The 17589-nt window shown below is 41.4% G+C and overlaps 1 protein-coding gene across 2 annotated transcripts; it reads right to left on the reverse strand.

Annotated features, from left to right (window-relative positions):
• Positions 1 to 386: 386 nt before the first annotated feature.
• On the reverse strand, positions 387 to 5763 carry LOC109783141 (disease resistance protein RGA5-like). Of its 2 annotated transcripts, XM_040392965.3 has the most exons (4): positions 5278 to 5763; positions 4234 to 4620; positions 1570 to 2574; positions 1238 to 1408 (listed from the first exon to the last, which is right to left on the reverse strand). In XM_040392965.3, exons 1-4 carry the CDS (start codon positions 5688 to 5690, stop codon positions 1345 to 1347), a joined length of 1869 nt encoding a protein of 622 aa, XP_040248899.1. In that variant the 5' UTR covers positions 5691 to 5763; the 3' UTR covers positions 1238 to 1344. The 2 variants fall into 2 exon arrangements, with proteins under 2 accessions (XP_020197331.1, XP_040248899.1); XM_020341742.4 differs by having other exon boundaries at positions 387 to 2574.
• Positions 5764 to 17589: the final 11826 nt, after the last annotated feature.

Below are 17589 nucleotides of genomic sequence, written 5' to 3' on the forward strand. Positions count from 1 at the left end.
TAAGGTTGTGTCCGTGCAAATTGACCGTTGTGCTACTAGGCCTCAAGTGATCAGTATTCAGGTGTCATCGCTACTCGTCACTTAACCGCTCGATCACTCGACTTTCTATATCATCCTTGTTGGTGCAGGAGATTCATGTTGCAACTGAGTAACGAGGCAAGTGCAGGCATCTTATTAACGAGGTAAGTGCGGACATCAGTGTGCAGTAATCAGTAGGCAGGTGACAGCTTGTTAGCTTTAGCAGAAACGAAAGATATGAAAACCGAAACTAAGGTTTGGAAAAATAATCGGACTCAAATTAGTTTGGGGCTTTTCAAAAATCAGTTTCAACGTTGCCCCTGCAAATTACGACACCTAGTAGTAACAAATAACCGTTTTGCCAGCCATTTCTCAAACCAAATAATCCATCATTAATCACGTGGTTTTCTGCATATACAGGGTGCATCGGAGATACTGATGTAACGACACTCAAGACATTAAACACGAACTAAAAATGAATAAAAAAGAGTACAATATATAGCGCAGAGGAAATGATGAAAGTTACAGTAGAGGCCGTCCAGAGACAGATTGCTCAGTGCACGTGGTTCATTACGCCTCACTCACAACCAGGGGTGACATTCAATATCCACGGAAGGAGGCTTTGGGTGCAGTTGCACGGCGTTGCTAAACGCAGGCCGGACTTCGAGCTTCACTTGTTCGGGAGATTCCTTCTCATTGCACCATACAGTTAAACTGATCTGCTGGAGGCCCAAGAGGTGTTCGATGCCGACTGGTGCAGCTCCACCCCACTGTGGCACTCTGAGTAGCATACTGAGCTCTCGTAGCTTGGGCATAGCTCCTGCCTCGATACCCAGATATGCTGTAACATCTTCTTCAGAGATGAATCTAAGGTGCTCCAAAACTGGGAATAATCCCTTGCTAACGATTACAGCCTCTTCTTTAGGGCATGTCGCAACCCAAAGGTAGAGGTAGACGAGGGATGGCAGTCCTCCCAGAATAGTAATCGCATCATTTTTCGCCTCCCTAACAGATAATTCCAGGCTATGCAGGCAACTGAGATCACCAATCCATTTAGGAACTCCCAACATCTTCCAGCTGCTAAGTTCCATTTCCTCGATAAGGGTAGGAGGATCTGAAACTGAGCCTAAAATGTCGTCCTTATCATCATGATCGCCTTTCGTCATCCGGAGATATTTGAGGTTGCGTAGCTTACAAAAAGAAGAGGCGAGAGCATCAAGCTTCGCCTTCTCCAGCAAATTGCACTCACCATCATCATAGCTATCAAGTTTCAGACTCCTCAGATTAGTCAGCTTACCAAGGCCCTCAAGAGCCTCCAGCGGAGTCCTATGCAGTAGGAAACCATGGAGTGTATGAAGAGATTCCATGATCCCGATCCTTTCTGGTAGCCCTATCATCGCATGCAAACCAATTGTCAGATTAGACAAGCGGGGCAAGTGCTCTATGTCTGACGGGATGCTTCCTAGTGGTACATCCAACGTATCCAAATGCACAAGCCCCCGAATTTCAGTGGGAAGCTTTGCATAGTAATAAGTTGGAACCTTTAAATACCTCAGTTGAAACAATTGGCTGATAGCAGTGACGTCCAGACGTGATCTTACAATTAAACCTGGATATTCAAAGGATAACACACGGATATACTTTAGCTGAGAAAGACGAGGTATGGACTTGCAATCTCCGAACCACACCAATGACCGAAGTTGTGATGTGCTATTCGGAACTGTCCATGATAATGTCTCACTTGTTCTATCAATAGCTGAGATCAGGGATAATCGACGGATCCTGTACATGCAGTTACTCGGTCTTGTCATGTCTTTAGAAGTATATGTCACACTATTAAAATTGTCTTCTGCACACTTGCTTAAGATCAAATCCAGCATCATGTCATGTACTTTGTAACACACGTTCCCGAATATGTCCATTGCAGGCTGAATGAGGCTTCTATTGACTAGCTCATTGAAATAACTTATCCCAACATCCTCCAAATTTGTTCCATGCAAATTAATGATAAAGCCTTCGGCTATCCATTTTCGGACTAGATCATCCCTCTGAATCTCATAGTCCTCTGGATACATACCAAGGTAAAGAAAACAAGTGCGGAGATGAAGAGGAAGATTCATATACCTGAGGTTTAATATACTCCTCATCCCTTTCAGAGTGGGGTTTATGGCAAACTGGGCACCTAGAGAATTCTGTATGCTCTCCCAATCATTCCTTGATCTTTCTCGACGGGAAGCCAATAGGCTAGCTATAGTAATGATTGCAAGTGGCAATCCGCCACACTTCTTCAGAATTTCATTTGAAACCTCCTCAAAATTAGATGGACATTTGTTTTCAGACCCAAATACTCTGTTCATGAATAACTTTCTCGAATCTTCAGAGCTGGGGGGCTTCATTTTGTAGATGTGCTCACGGTTATAAGAACATGCTGAGATTGCAACGTCTTCCACTCTTGTGGTTACTATTACTCTACTCCCGTTACCATTTTTTGGAAAGGCACATCTTATAATGTCCCATGCTTCTTCATCCCACAAGTCATCGACTATAATAAAATACCTGTTGAATATGGTGTTATAAATTGCGTTAGGAGGCAACTAAAAATATTGCAGGTTAAAGCATCAATAAAATCAAATAACCTTGGGAAAAACACGCCATGCAAATGCCATTCTTATGGATAAGTTAGACATATTTGTGTAATATTCAAGCCAAAATAACAGTAACAGCTTGTGTGGCGTGTTAAAATTTGACTTTCAAAATAGCAGGTTTTACATTTATTTTTTTATCAAAACAGATCATTGCCAATTTTCTATAACAATGTTTTTGCTGATGTACGATGACACATTCAGTACTGAGAGCGGTTAATATGGTATACATTGCATTTCTTTATTTGCAGATCACTGGCATATTCCTAATTTAACAACGCGTGAAAATGCTACCTGGACTGTAGGTCTTCCTACGGGTCTAATAGAAACATTTGATGATCCAGATATCAACTCCACATATTTGTCTAATGTTACATACAAGCGACCTACTTCATCACGTTGACAACTTTATTTATATGAAATACTCCCTCCGTCCAGAATTACTTGCTGAAGAAATGGATGTATCTAGACATATTTTAGGTCTAGATACATCCATTTCTGGGACAAGTAATTTGGGACAGAGGGAGTATTTACTAAGAACCTACAAGTTTAGTATAGTGGCATGCGAGTAGTGTGCGATTCAGACTTTGATTTTGCATAGCTGTCTAATATCACATTTAAACGACTACAGTAATGAACAAACCAATGATCATTTGGTAGTGCAAATTGTAATTTTGCACACTAATTAAGTACTCCCTTCATTTCTATATGCAAGGCCACAAACTCAAATTACAGGTACCAAGATAAAATTTAATACATATATTGTAACCCAACTTTTCTTTTCTTTTATTGGGATCATTAATACATTGCATGCATACAAGAAAACTGAGTGGAGGAAGTAATTGAGTGTCATTATGACTCCATAGATGCAAGTATTAAACAAGTTGCTAGTACGAGGAAACATCATTAATTTTTGCCTCGATTACTGTTGATGGCCTTGTAAAGATGCAAAATGTATATTCCATAGTGGCCTTGTATAAGTAAATGGAGGGAGTATCATGTTCAAAAGGGCGGGGAACTCGCAATTAAAATTTCCCTTCCGCGTTCTAATCTGGTATCATTAACATGTAGATCCAGGACAAATGACCTAGGGGATGGAACAATATAATTCTCTATGGCATTGATGAATTTGCAAACTGATCTAGTCTCATGTATAAATTGCCAACGAGCTAGTGTTCTAAACTTTAGTTTTGCATAAATGACCCATCGGTTGGCTCATGATCTTGGAGGGCAACTTGACTGTAAGGCATGCGTGCACTTCTCCCTTGGTTTCTCTGTATGTCAGGTACATTTTGACTTCTCAAATTATGTGATAGAGAATTAATCTAATATTATGTGAGTAATGTTACAACCAATTGATATTGTTGGATTAGTGTTGGAACACACTTTCCAATTCTGATGGTTTTATAATGATTTGTCTTTCGTTGTAAAAAACATTCGTAGTAAAGTCATATGCGGACAGCCAAAATACGTTTGGAAACATAGGGTGTAAACTTAAATCTAGTTAAACTATTACTCAAAACTATCCTGCAGAAATGCAAGAATGCTTGTACAAGTGAAGATGCAACTATACCTCTTGTCTGCAAGGTGTTCTCTAAGTTGACCGATGATGTCTTCCACCTCACAAATATGAGAGGACTCATTTATCCCAAGCTTTAATCTTAAGCTATTGAGAAGCCATGGCATATCTGGTTTTTGAGAGACTGGAATAAATGCCTTACAGTCAAATTGCCCTTCGAGATCAACATACACCTGATTAGCGAGGGTAGTTTTCCCCAATCCCCCGAATCCCACGATGGACACCACCTTGTGCTTCTTCTCGGTGAGTGTTAACAAACTGACAACCTCCTTCTTTGGGCCATCAGTACCCACAAGTCCAACAACGTCTTTGTAGATCACTGAAATCCGCGGATCAATATCCACAGAGCCACAACTAGTGTTGCAATCGTCAATCTTGTACCTGAAATTTATTAGAATGTCAAAGCAGGAGGTTACAATTGCATATGTTTCTCACAAAAGCACTGCCCCATAAACCATGTTCTTAGTTGAGGTGTTTCTTGAGGTGCACCGCTAGATTTGCGAGATGAAGATTTGTCCACAACTTCAAGATTATCTAGGGGCACACATGTGGCAATGCCATGGCGCATCATAGTTTCCCATGAATGCCTTTAAACTATTTTGGCATGTCTATGTTTGATGACTACCATGCTTTCTGTTTTGAATCTATATGCGGATTGATCCACAATATGCATGTTTGGCATATGTTACGGTAGAATGTGGTTTATGAATATAGTTTGCATATATATAAATGTGAAATAGAGAAAAATAGAATAGGGATTTGGGGGCTATGATTGGAGTACCATGCAAGACATGAAGAACTTCAAAATAGTGAGACCTCCTACATGGTGTTTGGTAGTAAAATTTGGAGGCTATGCCTGAAGTTAGTCTTAGGCAAAACCTTTTCTGATTTATTGTCGGATAAGAAAAAGCATAACTATGATGTCATCTATGTTGTGTTCGCAACATGGGAGGGAAATTAATGAAAATAGTCCACCTTTTAATACAAAAAACATACAACAATTTGTGGACGAAGAGCGAGCAGCGAATCTTGTGGTACCTTATTCGCCTTTCATTTGCCTCTACTGCACGAGCCTTAAGCTCCTCGATCTGGCCGGCAATCCGGTGACGCACCCTTAGCGTCTTCAGGCGCCGAGACATCCTTTTCACGAAACCTGCACTGGCGTTGGCGTTGGCACCTCCAATATCCTGCATGAAGTCATCGATGCAATTCTCCATGTCGTAGGCCATCTCCCTGACATGATCCCTCCAGTTCTTGGTATTTGGCTCGAGCTTTTCCATAAACTCCAGCTTCTCAAGGGAAGCGTTCATGGCGCTGAGCTCGTCCTTGAGAAAAGCCACCTCCTTCCTCACTCCTTTGAGCTTCTTGTACTCATCTCCCATCAGCGTGGTGAGCTTGCCGATGAGGGGGTTCATCACCCCCGTCGCCGCGCTCACGATTTCCGCTGCCATCTCGAGCTTAGTCTCCTGTCCTCTCTCGGTTGACAGCGAGCTAGTTGTTGTGTTTGTGTGTAGTGTGCGTGTGAGAAGCAAGCAAAGGCTGGTGAAGAGAGCTGCCTAACTTGATGGTGCCATCTATATGCTACTGCAATCCTTTAGATTCATATTATTTCCCCCCTCGAGATCCACGCTCATTAGTTAATGTAAATAGTCTGCACACTGCACTAGAAATTAATTATTTGCGCTGCATCATCGGGGGAGCATTTCTATGTCTGGAGTGTGGAGTTGTTTAAGCCAAGACGATGCTTATTGTCTGGCTCTTACAAAGTATAGATCCTGTCCAGTACAACGTTATTGGAAGGAAAAGCAAAGTAATAATGTAGGAGTATAGTCCACTTGTATGTGCATGGCCACCCTGCAAACTCTGAAAATTAATTTTAGTTTTTGACGTAGTATGCAACTAGCCACTAAGATCCCAAGGTTAGTCTCGCTCACTAGCCACTAAGCTACATTTGTCTGCCGCGAGCTGTAAGCAGAGAGTAGAACGATACTTAACAAATTACATGGTAAAAATCTACAGTTCTACCCTGCTGTAATCCTTGGTTCGACCACCACTAGCGGTATTATACTACCCCAAGATTTGCGGCAGCTTTTTATTTGTTCTTGAGAGATTCGCGGCAGTACACTCCAAGGAGAGCTGCGTGCTGTACCTTTTACAACTGGTTTAGTTAATTAATTGTCACCTATAGATCCACGCCAGGGTTAACCTAATGCAACCATATATGAGCAAGATATGTTCATGTGTCGGGTGGTTTGATAAAGCGTACGTACACAGATACGTTTTGCTGGCTCTTTGTTAGTGCGTACCATGCTTTCTCGTCCTTACAAATTAAAATCAAGTTAAATTTGTAGACTGTAACCCCTCTCACAGTGCAGTATCATATATAAGAGTATTATATGCACACAAAAAATGACGTGCAGTGCCACCTAAGTAAATATAAGTGTAAATAGAAGAAAAACTACCACAATTGGCGTTAGGGTTACAACCAGTTTTCTCCGTTGATACCTATCAATTTTCGGGCAAAATTTAGCAAAAAATACTGATGACACAATTGGTTAAAACTGGGCGTGATTATGATAGGGATGGCCCACATGTCAGTGCTGACATGGCATAAAAGTCAACGTTCTTTGTTTGACTATTACGTTGAATGTTATGACAGGGAGCCCATATGTCAGTTCTATCTCTCTCCATCAATAAAATCCCCCTTGGAAAAAAATGGTCAACACTATCCCCCGGAGTTGATCTGCCTCGCCATGTGCCCCGTCACCACCGCCAGGAACCAGCGGCACCCCGCCTGCTTCTTCCTCGCGCAGAGCAACGACTTATGTCCCCCCTCCCCAGCCTCAGATGTCTTCTCAGGGCTCCTTCACAGCCGTCTCCTCTGCCCTATTCCGGGGCACTAGGCAACGTGATTTTGATCTGATTTTTTCTACATGTGATAGATATACAAATTATCTAGGTTGTCCTAATTTTTCAGAATTTTTGGAGTAGTAGAAGTATGGTTGGAGTAGAGATTACTTCAGACTGTTCTGTTTTTGACAGATTCTGTTTTCAATGCATAGTTTGCCTGTTTCCTAGTTTCTGTGGCTTATATTGCTCAATATAAATTGTGGAAATGATATGCTACAGTAGGCATTGTGTGGAAAAAATTATGAATCTTGTCTTTGACAGTACCAAAGTGAAATGGTTTGCTCTTTATCATACTAACCTATCTCACGAAGTTCCGTTAAGTTTTGTGTGATTGAAGTTTTCAAGTTCTGGATGAGATGTCGATATGAGGAGAATAAGGAGTGACAAGACCCTAAGCTTGGGGATGCCCAAGGCACCCCAAGATAATATTCAAGAAAGATCCAAGCAACTAAGCTTGGGGATGCCCCGGAAGGCATCCCCTCTTTCGTCTCCAACATTGTCGGTAACCTTACTTGAGGCTATATTTTTATTTGTCACATGATATGTGTTTTGCTTGGAGCGTCATTTTCTTTTATTAGGATTTGCTTGCTGTTATTTAGAATAATGTTTGCATATTTTACTTCAATAAAAATGTCAAGGATAGCCTTTGTCATGCTTATTTTGCAAGTCTACATGTTGCTGTTTCAAAACAGAAAGTTTATCGCTGTTGCAAAAATTCCCTAGAAAAGTCAGAATGTAATAAAATGTTGAAACATTTTGCACAGTAAACTATGATAAATTTTCTACAGTGTGGTAAATTTTTGAGTTAAATAAGTATTGATACTCCTGCATTCTTTATAGACTGTATGTTTTAGCGGATTGCTGTTATATTTGCATTGTTTGCATATGTTTGCTTGTTTAATGATTCTATTTGAGGATAGGAGTATTAAATATGCAGAGGCATTTAGTATGCAATGTTGAATAATAATTTTAGTAATTTGCTACAGTAGAGAATGATAAGGTTTTTGCATTGATTTATACTAACTTATCTGACGAGTTCTTCTTGAGTTTTGTGTGGACGAAGTTTTTGAGATTTAGGAAAACCGTGATATTGGAGGAATGAAGAAGACACAAGAGCTCAAGCTTGGGGATGCCCAAGGCATCCCACCTTTCTTCATCAACAATTATCGGTTAGTATCGGTTGAGCCTAAGTTTTTGCTTCTTCACATGATGTGTGCTATTCTTGGAATGTTATTTTGTTTTATTTTGCTTGATGTTTTAATAAAATACTTAGATCTGAAATTTTTAAATAAGAGAGAGTCCTCAAATAGCTACCCATTTACTTAACTACTCGTTTGATCTTCACTTATATCTTTTTGGGAGTAGTTTGTCATTTACTCTTTTGCTTCACTTATATCCTATGAGTAAATTGTTGAATGAATTGAATATCATGAAGTTGAAAGTATATGTTCATATCATGCCTAGTGGTAGCTTCACATTGGGTTTAGAAAGTGAAATATTTTGAAGCTTGACAATCACAATATTGGCCATACAAGCAATTCCTGAATGATTACTATAAGGAAGAGAACTTTCACATGCAAATATACTATCTTGAAAATCTTTTGTGATCGTGAGCCCCCATCAAAATATTATATGCCAAAATTGTTGACGTTGGACAAGGAAGACAATGTAATGATTTATGTTTGTTCATATTCACATAGAAGTTATATTGTCATAGATCTTCAACATGTGGTGCTTGCCCCCCATCTTTGCTAGCCAAAAATTCCGCACCAAGTAGAGATACTACTTGTGCATCCAAAAACCCTTAAACCCAAATCTTATTTTCAAGTGTCCACCATACCTACCTAAGGATTGAGTCAGATCCTTGAAGTAAGTTGTCATCGGTGCAATAGGGCAATAAAAATTGCTTCTAAAAGTGTAAGATCATTTAGTGTAAGAGAAAATTGAGCGTTGTACGAACTTGTGATGGTGAAGAATAAAAGCGACAGACTGCTAATAAATGTTGCCATCACAAGGGGCAATACAACGTGACGTTCTTTTGCACTAAGGGGTTGAGCATACAAACAAATAAGCGCATGGCAACCTCTGCTTCCCTCTGCGAAGGGCCTATCTTTTACTTTTATGCAAGAGTCAAAGTTTTTCTCTCTATTCCTTTTTATTTTTCTCTTTGGCAAGCATCATGTGGCGAGGAAAGATCTAGGCACATATATCCAGTTGTATATGGGTAGCATGAGTTATTATTGTTGACATCACCCTTGAGGTTAATACGTTGGGAGGCAAAATTATAAGCCCCTATCTTTCTATGTGTCCGGTTGAAACGTTTTGCTCATGTGTATGCGGTGAGTGTTAGCAATCATAGAAGACTATATGATGGTTGAGTATGTGGAGCTCTTACTTAGACTCTGTTGAATAAGTTGAATTGCAATTGCTTGGTGACTGAGAACATAGGTTGTTGAGTTTCAAGAGAATTCATTGTTTGAACCTTAACATGTGAATTGGTTGCTACTTTAAACATGAGAAGCTTTATAGGAAAGAATTGTTGTTATGATGCTAGGAAAAGTGATTGAAATTGTCATTGATCAAACTTGTGCACTTTGCTAGCATTCACACTTCATAAATTATTTCTTTTATCATTTACCTACTCGAGGACGAGTAGGAATTAAGCTTGGGGATGCTGATACGTCTCCAACGTATCTATAATTAATTTATGAAATATTCATGCCATTATATTATCATTCTTGGATGTTTTACAATCATTTTATATCAACTTTATATCATTTTTTGGGACTAACCTATTGACCCAGTGCCCAGTGCTAGTTGCTGTTTTTTGCTTGTTTTTTACATCGCAGGAAATCAATATCAAATGGAGTCCAAACACTGCGAATTTTTTTGTCAATTTTTTATGGACCAGAAGACATCCAATGGGCCAGAGCAGCACCTGGGGGGTGCATCGAGGGGGGCACAACCCACCAGGGCGCGCCTGGGGGCCCAGGCGCGCCCAGGTGGGTTGTGCCCACCTCGGTGGCCTCCCGCACCCCTTCTTCGTCCTATAAATTCCCAAATATTCCAAAACCCTCGGGGGTAACCCTAGATGAGAAGTTCCGCCGCCACAAGCCTCTGTAGCCACCGAAAACCAATCTAGACCCTGTTCCGGCACTCCGCCGGATGGGGAAATCATCACCGGTGGCCATCTTCATCATCCCGGCGGCCACGATGATGAGGAGGGAGTAGTCCACCTTCGGGGCTGAGGGTTTGTACGAGTAGCTATGTGTTTAATCTCTCTCTCTCTCGTGTTCTTGAGATGTCACGATCTTAATGTATCGCGGGCTTTGTTAATATAGTCGGATCATATGATGTTTTCCCCTCTCTATCTTGTGATGAATTGAGTTTTCCCTTTGAGATTTCGTTTTATAGGATTGAATACTTTTATGGATTTGAGAGCACTTGATATATGTCTTGCAAATGGATACTCGTGGTGACAATGGGGTATCATATTGATTCATTTGATATATGTTTTGGCACTCAAATCACGGATTCCCGAGGTGACATTGGGGTAATCTATGCATAGGGGTTGATGCACGTTCTTGTCTTTGTTTCTCCCGTAGAAATCTTGGGGCACTCTTTGAGGTTCTTTGTGTTGGATTGAGTATTATGAGTCTGAATTTGCTTTGACGTTATTTTAGTAGGAACTCTAGGATAGATCGAACGAAAGAATAGCTTTGTGTTATTTTAGTACGAACTCTTGAATAGATTGAATGAAAAGAATAGCTTTTAGGTGGTTTCGTACCCTACAAACAATTTCTTCTTATGTACTCTGCTAGATAGGAACTTTGGAGTGATTCTTCATCACACTTTGAGGGATGGTTATATGATCCAATTATATTAGCATTGTTGAGAGATTGCACTAGCGAAAGTACGGACCCTAGGCCTGATTTTCAAGCATTGCAATACCGTTTGTGCTCCGTTTTATCAATTGCTACCTTGTTGTTTTTATTTATTCAGATTATAAAAATATATTTCTACCATCCATATTACACTTTTATCACCATCTCTTCGTCGAACTAGTGCACCTATACAATTTGCCATTGTATTGGGTGTGTTGGGGACACCAGAGATTTCTTGTATTTGGTTGCAGGGTTGTTTGAGAGAGACCATCTTCATCCTACACCTCCCACGGATTGATAAACCTTAGGTCATCCACTTGAGGGAAAATTGCTACTGTCCTACAAAACTCTGCGCTTGGAGGCCCAACACAAGTCTACAAGAATAAAGTTGCGTAGTAGACATCACCTCGCGCTGTCTCATGGCTGCTACTTCGCCGGATCAAAAACCAAGGAGTGAGGTGGTGGAGAGAGTGTCGTCTAGCCATGCTGGATCCACATGTTGCCGGACGCCACGACCAACCACATCGCGTCGCCAATCCCAGCCGTGCCGCTCAAGCATCTTTGACAAGGGGTCCTTGCCGGAGGAGGCGATGAGCATCCTCATAGCGCAGACCCTGGCCACAGTGGCCACTACAGCAAGCATGCGAACCGGACCATTGATGGGTGCCGGCTCCTCCCTGGCAGGTGACGACCCCCGTGGTCCCAAGGCATGACAGGGACTGCTTACCGGTGATGAGGGCGATTGTCGGTGGGTGAAGGGAGGTGCCGCCGATGGAGGGAGGTTGTTGTTGACGGAGAAGAATTGGGGATTTGGGGGAAAATTAGAGACTAAAATGTGGCTGCACCTATCATAACGTCTGACTTAAATGTTTTGTTTAATTAAGTTGACTTTTGTGCCAAGTCAGCCCCGACAAGTGGGCCACAACTATCATAATCACACTTAGTTTTAACTAATTGTGACATGAGTACTTTTTGCTAAATTTGCCCCAAAACTGGTAGTAGTTTTTTTGCCAATTGTGATGGTTTTTGCTATTTACTCATGAAAAAGATGATGTGATAGTAGTATCATGCTATGATATTGTATCAAATACGCAAATGAGAAAAATTTAATGCTAGATAAGTGTTGTATGCTCGATGAGATTCTACAAATTTATAAATAAGATGTCAATACGATATTATGATATTTACCATGCAATGAGAAGGTAGTTAATGGTGACATCATACACTACGATACTAGTTTATGATCGATACCATCCACTATGAAAGGCCTTAGAGCTCCATATTATACCTTCTTTAAGTGATTTGTTATCTTTTCCACCCTGTATATCCACGCTAGAGTTAAGCTAGGTATTACGACCATATGCAAGAATATGTATGCATGTTCATGTGTTGTATGGTTTGATAAAGCCCAGGTAGACCATGCTTTTTGTTGGTTCCTCATCTTTGCACACCTTTTTTTATCCTTGCAAACTATTAACTTTATATACCCTCTAGTTATACCTTTTGTGATTGGGTTAGTGGATTAATTGTGATCCTATAGATCTAGGCCAGGGTTAACTTGGCTACCTCAACCATATGCAAGAATCTGTATGCATGTTCATGTGTAGGGTGGTTTGATAAATCCTAAGTAGAGGATACTTTTCGTTAGCTCCTCGTTTTTACACACTGGTTTATCTTCTTTGCAACTAAGATTAGCCTAAATGTGTACACTCCAACAAGAGCTTTGTACTACAAACCTTTTATAAATTGTTTAGTTCATTAATTGTCATCCTAAAGATCCACGCCAGGGTTAAATAGAATATTGCAACTGTATGCAAAGATCTTTATGTATGTTGAGGTGTCATGTGGTTTTACTAAAGCTTAGGTAGACAAAAAAAATCATGGCTCCTTGTTTTGTGTCATATGCTTTCTCATCCTTGCAAATTAAGAAGTGATATTTGCCCCCCCCCCCTTTAACAAAGGGTTTTTATCACTTTTGCCACTAGTTGTGTCACACTACTCACTTTTGCCATTAAAATGTTTCACTGCTCAAAAATGCCACTCTTCCGTTAGAGACACACTCAAAAATGCCATTTTCTCACGTTACCGTCAGTCAAAGGCTCATTGACCACGTGATATGACCGTAATACCCCTGATTCCATTACATGTGGGCTCATTTGTAAGAGCAGGAAAAGAAAAGCAATAGGGGAGAGTAGGGGATCGAACCTCGCACATTCAATCAGGGCGGCTAATACACGTGCGCGTAATAACCATCCAGGAAGACGCACTTATCTGTCAATTATAGAGATCTTTAACTTGTAGTCCAATCGGGTTGACCTGACTAAGCTATCGATTATACTAATCCTATCCCCAAACTACTCGTACCTTTCCCTATCCATTAGCAGCCGCAGCCACAAACCGCCGCCGCCGCCCGCCAAACTCCTCCATTCGGGTACGGCCGGTCGCCGGCGCAGCCTGCGCAGCTCCGGCGCGCCTCCACTCGCCGCAGCACCGACGCCTCCCGCCCTGCGCACCTCCCGCCCCGCAGCTCCGACGCCTCCCGCCCCGCGCACCTCCACTCGCCGCAGCTCCGGCTTCCCTCCCGAGCAGCATCGCCACATGACTCCCATCTGACTCCTCTGTTCTTCCTCCGCCTGTGATTTCTTGAACAGAGGTTGTTCCATGGCAATGGCGACGGACAACAGGTCCGAATCAGAGGCTTGCCTCGGCCACCAGATGGCGCTAAGTGTACAGGTCGCAACCTCTGATATTCCAGCAGGGTGAGTATGCTAATTACTAGGATGATGCATATGTATTCATAGTAGTATGTAGCGGTCGAATTTTTTGTGTATAATTCATAGTGACTAACTGCACACAATTTGGTTATGTGTTCATGATGATTTAGGATGGATGAGGAAACTGCTTGTATGCTGTCCGTTAGGATGGAAACAAGTCGTCTTAGTAGCGATGGCCGCAAGCGATATGTTGGCGGCTTTGATTATCCTCTGTTTGTTGAATCCAGTATCACATACAAAACATTGTTGTGCAAGTTGTGTGATACCTATCCCTGGGGGTGTCGTGATTCTGTGGAGTTGAAGTACTACGAGAGGGAACAGAATATATGGGTTGATGTTGCATGTGATGATGATGCAGCTTTGATGTTTGGAAAGCATCAAGATTCAAAGAAAATATCTATGCTAATTGAGGTTCTTCAGAAATCTCCAACTCCCAACACACCGAACCGCAATCCACCTACACAGCCTTCTTATAGTGAGAGTCAACATACAGGGAGTCAGGCAATTGATGTTGATATAGTCAACATACAGGGAGTCAGGCAGTCTACTAGTATTGATGATCCTAACAGAGACATAACCGATGATGCTATACTCTCAGATAATGATGATGAGAGGGAGTATCCTGACTTAGTCAAGAAGTCTACGAAAGAAGATGATTCAAAAGACATAGAAGAGGAAGATGATCCTCCAGCATATGAATCCACTGACACTGAAGAGGAAGAAGAGAATAGAGATATGGGTTTAGTAGATGAGGAGGAAGAGGAGGAGGAGGAGGACAGACCTATTGTAGTGTATAATAAGGAGGATCCATCATTTGTAGAAGGATCGGCATTCCCCTCTTTGTTGGATTGCAAGAATGCACTTTCGACTTTTGCAATTAAAAGTGAATTTGACTATACAGTCCAAAAGAGTGATCCTAATAGGCTGAGAGTTTGTTGTGCATACAAGAGGTGTAAGTGGAGGATACATGACTCTTATATGAGGAATAGCACAATATTTCAGGTATAACTTGGTAATATCTAATTGATTTGATTGTTGTACCCTTTCTTCTATGCAATTGGTAGCAATACAATTTGATTTTGCTGTTTTTTGAATGCAGATCAAGGTGTGTCCTTTCTCTCATACATGCCCAACTAAGCTGAGAAATGAGAAGTTCAAGCCGGCTAAGAGTAGGTGGGTTGCTGATGTTATCCTAGATTGGGTCAGAAAGAACCCAGACATTGGCCCTACAGCTCTTCAAGAGAAGATCGAGGAGAAGTATCACTTCACGGTGTCGTACATGCGTGTATCTCGTGGTAAGGAGAAAGCAATGGATATGATTAGTGGAAAATGGAAAGATAGCTTCCATCTTCTCTATAGTTTCAAGGCTGAGGTGGAGAAGTGTTCTCCTGGTAGTGTAGTGGAAATAGACAAAGAGACTGTGAAGTACTCAATCAAAGGAAAAGTCAGGGAGAAGGAATGCTTTAGGAGAGTGTTCGTTTCATTCAAGGCATGTTGGCAAGGGTTTTTAGATGGGTGTCGACCATACTTGGCCGTGGATTCAACTGCACTAAACGGGAGATTCAAAGGGCAGCTAGCTTCTGCTTGTGCCATTGATGGCCGTAATTGGCTTTACCCGGTTGCCTACGAGGTGATAGAGACAGAATCATCAGATAGTTGGGCTTGGTTTCTTCAAAATCTATGTAATCTTATTGGGCATCCCGAAGGACTAGTCATACACACCGACGCTTGTAAAGGTTTAGAGACATCAGTAGAACAAGTGTGGCCTGGAGTGGAGCATAGGGAGTGTATGAGGCATCTTGTTGCAAATTTTGGGAAAAAATTCAAGGGCAAGGTCTATGATGATAATCTTTGGCCAGCAAGCTTGACTTATAGTTCTAGGAAGCACAATTGGCATATGAAGCAGATCCTTGCTAAGAAGAGTGTTCAAAAATATATGGCTGAACACCACACAAAGATATGGTATAGAAGCAAGTTCAATGAAATCTGCAAGGTTGACTACGTCAATAACAACCTCGCAGAGTCATTTAATAGCAAAGTCAGGAAAATTAAGGCTCTTCTTATTGTTGACATGTTGGACAAGATTAGGCAGATGATAATGGAGAAGTTTGATTTGCGGATGAGGATAGCATTAGAAAAATGGCTTGGCCATCTCATAATACCAAGTGTGATAAAGGCACTACATGCCAAATCCAAAGGTAAACAAACATCTTCTGCTCTTTCAACCGACTAATGTCATAACGAACTAAATTAAATGTTTAATATTTGGTGTTCTTTCCAGGACTAAAGATGAAGGTAGTTAGACGCAGTGATGTCGAGGCAGAAATTACTGCAGACGACAAAGAAAATAGGGAATGGAGGTACCCTGTTGACATAGCCAAGGAAACATGTAGCTGCAGGCAATGGCAAGTCAAGGGTTTGCCATGTATCCATGCTCTATATTTCATTACTTCACTAAGAGGTCCGGTATCAGAAATTGAACCTTATGTACATGAGTTCTACTCTGTAGCAAAATTCAAGGCTGCGTATGCAGACAACATACCTGCAATGGTAGGCAAGCAACAATGGGACATTGTTGACCCTGGCTTCAAACTACAAGCTCCAGTGTTGAGGAGGCCAAAAGGACGACCGCGGAAGACTAGAATCAGATCTAGTGCTGAAGGTGCTGGCCTTGGCCCTAGGAAAAGGAAGTGCAAGCGTTGCGGAGGCTTCGGCCACATAGCGAGAATTTGCAAAAATCCAGTTGACCCAGCATTTGGAGAAGATGAGGCTGACCTCCATGCTGGAGATGCCCCTTTTGTGGCCGGAGAAGGCGACCCTGAGCCATCCGTGGTTGCAAGTTCTGTGGGGTAACTCCAAAACCTGTGCTTTCTATATTTCAACATCCATGGCTACATCGCTACATTCATGCATTTTCAACATTCTGTCCTATAATCTGAGTCGTCAAAGACTAATTTTACTTTCCACTTCCAAAGAATTTGAATACATGTAAGCTATGACTATATTATGTACAAAATTGATGCTTTATATTTCCATTTTTTTGCAACATGACCAACTTCTATACAGCTCAAGGAAAAGCGTGAAGAAGAAAACAGAGAAGAAAACCAATAAAAGGAAGAACAAGGAAGATGAACATTCAACCAGAACTGAAGGTTCCACAAGTGGATCTGTTGCATCTCCCATGCATACCCGAGTTGCACACAAATCGCCAGACAGCCCTGCCCAAAACACAAGAAGCAAAAAGAGGCTGCACATGTGAACATTTGTGTGATTGTGACCTTATAAGATTGTGAACCTGGACCTGTTTATTTTGAACCTTATGTTGAGAATTTGGACCTTTTACTTCAAACTAGCAAGTGGATGTTATTCGACCTTAATGTATGTTTGTGAACATGAGACACTTTGTGTGCTGAAAACCCAGGAAATGAACATTATGTTTGCTTGTGTGCTGGATGTTTTCATCCTTATGTACATGCGTCATGGTAAATTTATTTTTTAGGGAAATTTAGAGAACCATTTGTTGCTGCTGTTGCGTGTACAACTTGAGTTTACTTGGTTTTTTAATAGCTATGCCAAGATATCACGTAAGGATATGTAGCATATCTCCATTCATTAGTCAATAAATGACCTTGGGTGTAGTGGCTAGCTCGTGCGAGCGCATGCCCAGAGGTCTGGGGTTCGAACCCCTCTACAGCCTATTTTTACATCCTAAAAATTATTTCCCTGCCCCTGACATGCGGGCCCACAGTTCGGGAAGAAATGGAGCCAGGGGCATTTCGGTC

The sequence above is a fragment of the Aegilops tauschii genome, chromosome 6 (genome assembly GCF_002575655.3).
Source record: "Aegilops tauschii subsp. strangulata cultivar AL8/78 chromosome 6, Aet v6.0, whole genome shotgun sequence".
In the NCBI taxonomy this organism is placed as follows: Eukaryota; Viridiplantae; Streptophyta; class Magnoliopsida; order Poales; family Poaceae; genus Aegilops; species Aegilops tauschii.